This window comes from Sylvia atricapilla, chromosome 16, assembly GCF_009819655.1.
Source record: "Sylvia atricapilla isolate bSylAtr1 chromosome 16, bSylAtr1.pri, whole genome shotgun sequence".
NCBI classification, from domain to species: Eukaryota; Metazoa; Chordata; class Aves; order Passeriformes; family Sylviidae; genus Sylvia; species Sylvia atricapilla.
In genome coordinates, this window is record NC_089155.1 from 7526353 (window position 1) to 7535765 (window position 9413).

At 61.7% G+C, this 9413-nt stretch overlaps 1 protein-coding gene across 1 annotated transcript; it reads right to left on the minus strand.

The window, feature by feature from the left end:
- Window positions 1–2193: 2193 nt before the first annotated feature.
- On the minus strand, window positions 2194–9080 carry MYLK2 (myosin light chain kinase 2). Its single transcript, XM_066330766.1, has 11 exons — window positions 7442–9080; window positions 7010–7320; window positions 6017–6122; window positions 5707–5800; window positions 5480–5589; window positions 5156–5297; window positions 4905–4975; window positions 4551–4679; window positions 4098–4250; window positions 3604–3736; window positions 2194–3257 (listed from the first exon to the last, which is right to left on the minus strand). The coding sequence occupies exons 1-11, from the start codon at window positions 9025–9027 to the stop codon at window positions 3177–3179; spliced, it is 2916 nt and encodes a 971-aa protein (XP_066186863.1). The 5' UTR covers window positions 9028–9080; the 3' UTR covers window positions 2194–3176.
- Between the last annotated feature and the right edge of the window lie 333 nt (window positions 9081–9413).

Genomic DNA, 9413 nt, shown 5'->3' on the forward strand with positions numbered 1-9413 from the left:
TTACCCAGTGGAAAACAATATTTGAGCGCCTACATCATGCTGGCGTCTCCGGAGCGGCCGGCGGCGAGCGCGGCTGACCTCAGCCCCCTCCTTCGCACGGTCCCCGGGGGCGCGGGAGGAAGCGAGCGCCGCAGCCGTGCCCAGGGGCCGTCTGGTTCCCACGGAGCGTGGCCGGGCCCATCGCCCGCCCCGGCTGGGAACGCACGGTCCCGGCCCCATGCTGTGCCCGGGATGGGGTCTCCGTGCTGGGAGCAGTGTGGAGCATCCCAGTGTCCCCGCAAACTGCAGCGGCCGCTAGGGATGGGCACTCCTGTCCTGCACAGCCGCAGCTAGGGATGGGCACTCCTGTCCTGCACAGCCGCAGCTAGGGATGGGCACTCCTGTCCTGCACAGCCGGCACTGCCCGGCAGCGCACATCAGAGCGACGCGCTCTCCCAGCGCTCCCCTTTCCCGCCCTCACCCCGACTGCCGATCACGGACCCGCAGTTCCCCCAGCTCTGCCTCCTCCCTGGCTCCCTCCTGTTCGCTGTGGGTGGCCTCATCCCCCGCCCACTCGCCCGCCTCCATCCTGGGCCGTGCCGTGGCCAGGACTTGCTGCACCCGGTCACTGGGCGAACGTGCTGCCGCTGCCGGCGGTGCTGCCAGGTGCCAGGTGCCAGTGCCGGGGGTCTGCCCGCTCCATTTCCCTCCCTGCACTGCCTGCGGGGATGGGATCCTTGTTTCTGCAGGCAGGGTGGGTGCCACAGGAACAGGGTGCCTGGGGAATGTGTGCCGCTCCAGGCTCTGGGGATGGATGCTGAGGACACACGTGTGCACATCCAGACTGCACCGTGCATCTGTGGGGGTGATGAGGACCCCACACATAAGGGATGGACCTGGCTGTTGTGGCCAGTGGGACCAGTCCACTCCAAGCAGCTTAAGGGGCTCATGAGCCCTGTCAGCTGGGAACATAGGATGGGGTCATGGCTACTTCCATGGGTGTCAGCCCTGTGGCCTCACTCGTCCAGCCCCAGTGTGTGTCTCTGTAGGGTCCCAGGGTAGGAAGGAGGGGGCTGGAGAAACCAAACTGGGCTGTGGTGTAGGCATCCCCCACCCTGGGATGTGCTGGTGTCTGTGCACCCAGACATGCACACACAGGGCTGTGCTCAGGAACTGATCACCTACAGAGCTCAGAGTGCCAGGAATGTCTGGGGCTGATGGTCCATCTGGAAGCCCCGTGGTCACCCCACAGCAGGACCCTGCAGCCCCTGTGGCTGTCCAGGGCCAGGGCCGGGACCGGGGCGATGCTCAGCTCCTGGGGCCAGACAGGAAGGAGACGTCACCGCCGTGGAGCGTAACTCAAACCAGATGGGGCTGCGCTGGCGTCCAGGCCTGTGGGGTGGTCACCGACAGGAACCGGTCAAAGGCTGCCGGCAGGAAGCGGCTGGGAGGGATGCCTGCGGCGGGAGCTGGAGTCCAGGCTCTGGCAGCCTTAACCACTTCAGGGCCAGGCACAGCTCCCCTGGGCAAAGGGGCACCAGCACCCACCAGCCCTTGCCTGGGCATCCCACCCAATATGGGCAGATGCTGAAGATGTGAGAACACGTCTGTCTGACTGGCAGCTGATCCATCCACCCATCCCTTCCTCCAGCCCCTGGGGTGCTCAGAGCTGTTGGGTGTGTAGACCAGACACCCTTGGCACTATGCCTGCACAGCCCTGCCCAGGACATACCAGGTGGTCCCTGACCACAGCACAGCCCAGACCCATTCCCTCTACCACGGAGATGAGATTCTGTTTCCCATCCTCATCTCACTTATCCTGCGACTGTCAGGCCCCACGGGTGGGAGTAGGGCCTCCCCAGCCCCTGGAGTGGCAGGTATGGGCTGTGGGCAGACCTGTACATTTATTTACAAGAAAGCAAGTGCTTTGGAGGGCTCCATTATGAGGCAGGGTCCCACCCGCCGTGGCTCCTGCCCGGTGGGCACAAGCCTGAAGCCCCTTCCCCTGCTGCAGCCAGTGGGGAGGTGAGGGGCAATATCTCCCTGTGTCTCTCCCCAGTGTTTTTCCAGCAGGCACAGAGGGTAGAGGCAGCTCCAGAGCAAACACACAGCCTTGGCTTGGGGGGTCTCAGCCAACCCCCATCCCCTCCTGCAGCGTGCAAGGCTGGATGCTGCAAATCCCAGGGGATGCCCATCCTCTGGCAGCACCGGGCAGAGGGGACGCGGATGGGGACAAGGCGCGGGAGCTGGAGCAGCACCCCTCTCCCCAGTCCCGGCAGGTCCCGCGGAGCCCTCGCACAGGGCGGGGGAGCTGGCGGCCGCAGCGGCGGAGCAGTTCCGGTGTGTTGGTGGTCGGCTGAGCGGTGCCGGCCGGAGCGGGGAGCGCGGGCCAGCTGCTCTGCATTAGCCCGCCTCGCTCATCGCGATCTGCCGGGGACGGGTGAAGCAGAGGTTGTGTTTTTCCCCCGCTGGCAGAACCGAAGGGCAGGGAGGGCAGGAGGAACACAAAGCCTCCTTCTTTCTTCGTTGGCTCCCAGCTGGGGACGCCGCTGGAAGCGTGCTTGCTGCTTCCTCCCTTCCTGTGCGAGAAGCAGCTCGGGGCCAGCTCCGCTCCCACATGCCCAGCTGGCCAGGAGGAGGTGCCTGAGCCCCGGCTCCGGTGCCAAAGCACCAGGGTGAGGGTCCGCAGTGCCCTCCAGCATCATCGCCGAGCCACAGAGCTGGGAAAGGGAGGTCGGACAGCGCAGGGGCCAGCGGCAGTGAAGGCAGGCAGGGCTGCGGCATTTACAAGCAGAGAGAGCACTTTTCGTGTCCAAAAGCAGAGAGCACCCGGCGGCCGAGGCAGCGGGATCACACCGGAATGGCCTTCCTCCTCCGAGGGCACGAGAAGGAAGCGTGAGCAGAGCACAGATGCTGCAGGTCGGGCATCACGCAGCCAGGCCAGGGCCAGAGATGAGATCAGAAACCTTCACTCCAGAGCAGCTTCGCAGTCTGAGGTAATCCCAGCAGGAACATCGGCTCGGTGGGAGTGAGGCGGGCTGCAGCCTCCGGACCCTCAAGGCCACTGTGAGCACCCCCAGCGGTGATGTGGTCCTGAGCGCAGTGGGACCCGCTCAACAGAGCTGCTCCAGCCTGGTGGGTGTCCCTCTCAAGTGGTTGCTTTCTGGCCTCGGCTCCCTGGGGAACCTGAGCTGGGCTCAGATGCCCAGCGCTGTCAGGGACCCCGAGCTGGTGATCTTCCTGAAGCGGTTGGCAGCGCATACCCCGATGAAATTTTTCTGTGAAAGGCAAGAGGAAAGATTTTCATCCTCTGGCAAGGGCTGTGGCACTGAAGATTGAGTCAGACCCAGCTCTGGGTCTGACACTACTCCTGCCCCTAAAAGCTGCTCTTGGGATCAGCTCAGGAATAACCACTACAAAGGGACCTATGTTTCATGGGGGCGTTACTCCAGGGACATCCATGCTCAAGGGTCCCCAGCCCTATGTCCCAGCTGCCAGCAGCACAGTGAGACAGAGCCATTCTCCATGCTCCAGATTCTATCCACCAGGACAGGCAGAGTCCGGCAGCCCCCTCCCAGCCCCCTCAGAAGCTGCTGACCCTCATGCCCTTGCCAGACCCCACACCTTCCAGCGCCGCCTCATGACATATTTCTTGAGCAGCACTTGGGACTTGAGCCGTCGATTGGAGCGTTTGGCCTTTTCTGCCAGGTTATTGAGCCAGGGATGCTGCAGGCACTGGTCAGCACTCATCCGGGCACTGGGAGAAAGAGGAGCCCATGTCAACCCTGGTCAAGCCTCTCACCCCCAACCACCTCCTTCTCCAGCCACTCCAGAGCCCCCAAACCCCATAACCCTGCAGGGAAGAACCAGATGGAAGGAGGTGCCCAGGTGGGGCTGGGCAGGACTCTGAGGGGCCCAGCACATCCTGCTGGACAAGTGTCCCTGCAGGGCTACAGGGCTCTGTTGGGGACAGTCAGAGTGGGGCAGAGCCCTGTGGGGTTAATTCCATACTGGACCCAGGGGATGCTGTTGGCCTTGGTGAAGAGGCAGCATGTGGTACCCGGGCTAGCTCTGGGAATATCCATCCCAGGACCCCATGGCCACTGCCAGACTCACACCTCTTATCCTTGATGATGAGGTTGGAGACGAAGTCCTTGGCCTCATTAGAGACACTCTCAAAGGTCTCCTCGTCGAAGTACCAGTTGGCAGCCAGGACGTTGTTGAGTGTCTCGGTGTCATCGTCACCCAAGAAGGGGGAGAGGCCGCTGAGCCTGGGGGTGCAGGGAGGTGAGGAGGAAGATGTTCTCAGACTTCAGCACCTCCTAGACCCCCTGGAACAGACCCAGCCTGGCCAAGGATGTTCCAGGAATGTGCTGCCACCATCCTGTGCTCCTGCCTGCAGCCAGGCTGAGCCTCTTCCTGCTCCCCAGCCTCACACAACCATCTCCCCATCCAGGACCCCCCACCTGCCACCAAGCAGCCAGGTGCCTGGAGACAAGTCTGCACCCAGAGGAGCTGTGCCCACAGCTCCCCAGCATGGCACTGGCAACCCCCATCCAGCCCTGACGTACAGCATGTAGGTGATGACGCCCATGCTCCACATGTCCGTGGAGTAGGAGACCTGCTCGTAGTTGACCACCTCAGGGGAGAGGAATTCAGGGGTGCCAAAGTTCACTTTCAGCTTCTCATTGGGATTGTACCTGCAGCCGAGAAGGGGTGCAAGTCAGCAGAAGGGGAACAGGCTGCTCCCCCAAACCACTGCCCCTCTCTCAGCAGATGCTGCCCTCCCCAGCTGATCAGGGAGTGCCATGGCCAAAGCAATGGCCTAGAGCAAGTCCTGGGGCTCCAGGTACCCAAAGGCACACAGAGATGAAGGGTGGAAGGGGAACAGGGAGGAGGGACAGAGCAGAGAAAGAAAACTTCACCTTCGAGCCAGCCCAAAGTCGATGATCTTCACCATGTGCCCAGTGGCAGAGACGCAGAGGATGTTCTCAGGCTGTGGGGACAGGGTGACCATTGTCCCACCACCAAGAGAGGACATCCCCACTGCACAGATCCAGCAGCCCATGGGTCCTGCAGCTGGCCCACACCAGAGCAATGCTGACAGGCATCACTCCCACAGCCAGTGTCCTGCTGTCACCTTTGGCCCTGTCATTGTCAGCCCCCAGCCCCGCACCTTGAGGTCGAGGTGGAGGACACACATGTGGTGCATGAAGCGGATGCCCTCGCAGATCTGCCGGACGAACACCATGCAGTCCACCTCTGTCAGGTGGTAGTCATCGTCGATGATCCTCTCAAAGAGCTCACCTCCCTCCACACTGCAGGGGAATGGACCACGGTGTCACTTTGGGGGGACTCCCTGCCCCAAGCCATCCTCCTGTCGAGCTCTTTGCCCTCCTGAGGACTCTGGCCCAGCTCCACCATGGAGGTGCTGAGCAGAGCCAGGGTGGGATGTAGCATTTTGGGGCTGGACAGCCCCAAGGTAGGCACAGGCACTCACAATTCCATGAAGAGGATGATCTCCCGGGGCGTTTCGATGGCATCGTAGAGCTGGATAAGATTGTGGTGGTTCAGCTGGTTCATCACGTCGATCTCCAGCAGCACCATCTCCTGCAGAAGGAGCCCCAGTGTGAGGTGTCAGCCCTGTGCCACTAGGACAGGCTGTGTCCCCACAGCAGGGGCACACAGAGTGTAACACTGCCACCACCTGCCCGGAGTCGTTCAGACCTTGTCCTTTGCTCCCTGCTTCCGAATCACTTTGGCTGCCAGCTTCAGCCCCGTCTCCTTCTCTGTGCACGTGTGAACTTCACCAAACTTGCCTCTATGGAGGGAAGGAGGAAGGGAGAGAGGGAGAAATGCCCACAGTATCAGCCACCCAGGCTGCTGGGGACCCTCCCATTGCACTGTGGTGCTGCTCTGCACTGCCCAAGGCACCCACCCATCATGACCAGAGGAGTCCCACTGACTCAGGGGCACTGCCCAAGGCTGGAGAGCAGCTTGGGACAGTGCCAGGAGAAGCACCGGGACCCCTCCTTACCCCCCGAGGATGTCCTTGGAGTTGAGGCTGAACTGGGAGCTGACACTGGCGGAGCGCAGGGTGACGGTGCGATGAGCGAAGGGGGCTGGCGGCGGAGGGACATCGTCTGCCCAGAGACAAAGGATGAGGTGAGAAGGGAATCTGCTGTCCAAGGGACAACGATCCACTTCTGGGTACCCCAGCCTTCCCTGGTGTGTAGTGAAGACAGGCACCCAGCCTGTGGGTGCAGGATGTGACCAGGTACTGATTGCTGGGCTGTGAGCCAGAGGTTCCTGGCTGGGGCTGCACTGGATCATGCAGCAACCCCTTGAAGGGTCTCATGCTATTGCCCATAGCATTGCCCTGCTGCATGGCACCAACCCAGCTCCATGGAACCCTGCACCACAGCTCATGTCACTCTGTTCCATGGCACCCATTCCAATGCATGGCACCTACCTCACTTCATGACAGTCACCCCCACCAATCCACATGTCACATTTACCCTTTCCAGGCCATGTCTTTGAGTCACCCTCTCCAGGCCAACCTCACTCCAGGCCACCGCCTCCTGCTCACCCTCCCAGGATAGATCCCACTCACAAGCACCCCATGCACACATTCCTAAGCCACCCTTTCCCAGGTGAGAGCAGGACCCAGCTTCACAGGGATCCACACAAGCACCCACTGCCCCCAAGCTCTGCCATCCCCACAAGGACAGTGGTGCAGGATATGAGGACATACTGTCCCCTGCCACCAGCCAGACAGCTACTGTCACTCCCTAGGCTCCTCTTCCTCACAGTGAGTGTGGCCAGAGCAGGCCAGGAAGAGATATGATGTATTTAGCCCTGTTGACAGTGAAAGGGGAGCTCAGAGGTCACCAGGCAGGTGACAAGCCAAGGACAGGAGCTGGCAGCTTGGAGGGCAGTGTGGGCATCAGGCAGGGCTATGGGGTTCCCAGGCTGTCACTCCACAGAGCATCTGGGAGACAAGGAAAAAGCAGGTACCTCATGGCCTTACCCAATATCTCAAAAGGGTCTTCCTTCCCAAAATCAGGGGTGAGGTAGGGGCTCTGGGGTGGCTTTGCCTCTGTCAAAGATGGTTGCACTCCAGGTCCAGGCTGCTCTGCCACCCCAGCAGGATCTGGGGGCTGCCCCATGGCACTGGGCAATGTCCTCTCCTGAGGGGTGCCAGGGAGTTCCAGAGGCTGCAGGTCCCCCAGAGCTGGTGGGCCAGAGCCAGGCTCTGTCAGACCCTCTTTTGGCTCCACCATCATGGGCTCCTCTTCTATTGTCTCCATCTCTGCCACCTCTGCCCATGGCTGCACCTCCCTGGAAGCAGGAGTGGAAGGTGAGCAGAGCCCAGCCAGCAGCTCCTGAGCCCAGCATCCAGAGACCCAGGGCTGCCTGGAGCAGCGAGGGGGGTCCCCCCATCCCAGCAGGGTGTGGGTACCTGTGGCAGGCAGCCGGGCAGCTCAGGCTCTGCAGCAGAGCCGGGCGCGGGGGCTCAGGGATCGTTGGTGGCTGTCCCTCTGTCCCCTTGGACACTTCCTCCCCTTCACCCTGAGCCTTCACAACAGCCATGGCCGCTGCCTCTGTGGGCTCCGCAGCCCCATCCCCAGCCTCTGCTCCAGGTGTGGGAGGCTTCACCTCTGCAGCTTTCTTTCCCCCATCCTGAGCCTTTGCAGTAGCTGGGACCTTCTCCTTTTTAGGACCTTTCCCTTCATCCCCAGCCTCTGCTCCAGGTGTGGGAGGCTTCACCTCCGCAGCTTTCTTCCCCCCATCTTGAGCCCTTGCAGTAGCTGGGACCTTCTCCTTTTTAGGCTCTTTCCCTTCATCCCCAGCCTTTGATGCAACTGTGGATTTTTCCACCTTTGCAGTTTTCTTCCCTCCATCCTGCACCTTCACAGCTGCTGGGGACTTCTCCTTTGCAGGCTCTTTTTTGCCTCCACCTTGAGGCATTTTTTCAGCTGGTGTTTTCTCTGCCTTTGCTGCTGCTTTCTCTCCATCCTGAGCCTTACTAGCATCTGAGCCTTTCTCCTTTGCAGGAATTATGGCTTTCTCCTTCACTGAAGCTGGGGTTTTCTCCTTCACTGGAGCTGGAGCCTTCTCCTTTGTGGGCTCCTCTTTGCCTCTGTCCAAAGCCTTTTTAACTGCTGGGGCTTTTTCTGCCTTTACCACTTTATTCTCCCCACTCTGAGCCTTTGCAGCATTTGGGGCCTTCTCCTTTGCAGCAGCCATGGTTTTCTCCTTTGCAGGCTTAGTGTCAGCTGGGACTTGCTCTGGTTTTGCATCTTGCTTCCCTTCATCCAGAGCTTTAGCAGCGGCTGGGACCTCCTGTTTTGCAACCACTGTGATTTTCTCCTTTGCAGGCTCTCCTTTGCCTCCATCCTGAGCCTGTGCTGCAGCCAAGGCTGTCTCCTCCATAGGTTTTGCCTTCCCTCCTTCAGAGTTTGCTGCCACCAGAGGCTTCTCCTCAGTGGACTCTGTTTTTCCACCACTCTCAGCCCCTGACCCACTGGGTGCTTCCTCCTTTTTGGGCTTGTCCTTTCCTCCATCCTGTGCCTCAGCCACAGCCAGGCCCTTCTCCTCCTTGGGGTCATCCTTCTCTCCACCCCTAGCCTTTGCAGCAGCTAGAGCCTTTTCTCCTTTGAGCTCTGCTGGAGTTTTCTTCTTCCCAGGCTTATCTTTCTCATCCTTCCCTACAGCCCGGGCCTCGGCGGCAGCCGGCACCTTCTGCCCGGTGGATGCTGCCTGCCCTCCATCGTGCTGCACGGCCGAAGCCTCCTCTCCTGGAACTGCTTTCCGTCCATCCTGGGGCTCTGGGGCAGCCAGAGCTGCCTCCTGCTCCGGCTCTGTCTTCCCTCCTCCAGGCTCATCCGTGCCTTCGCCCTGTGCCGCGGTGGCGGCTGGCACTGTCCCCCCTTGGGGCTGGGCAGCCCGGGGAGCTGCAGGTGCTGCGCTCCCCTCGGCTTCGGGGGCGGCCGTGCCTCCAGCCCCCCCAGTGTCGGCACCATCCGCGCCTCCGCCCTGCTCCATGGGACCCTCCGGGCAGGAGGCGGCTGCCCTGCTGTGCTCCCGGTTCGGGGCGACTCCTGCGGGAGAGAAAGCAGCAGCTGAGGGCTCGCCGGACCCGACGCCCTGCTGAAGGGACGGCAGGATTCGGGCAGTAGCTCTGCTCCTGCAGGGATGAGCTGCCGCCATCCAGCCGGGAACTGTGCCCCCGCCGCCCAGCCGGCGGCTCCCGGGCTGGTGGCAACGAGCCAGGGACCCCACGTGGCCACCAGTCCCGGCACCGTCCCATTGTGCCCCGATATCTGCCCCGCGGTGACTGATCGATGGCCTGACCCCGGCACCTGTCACCGGGTGCCTGGGGCCTCCGACGTGCGAACAGCCAGCGCGGCGCGGCCAGGGTGACAATTTCA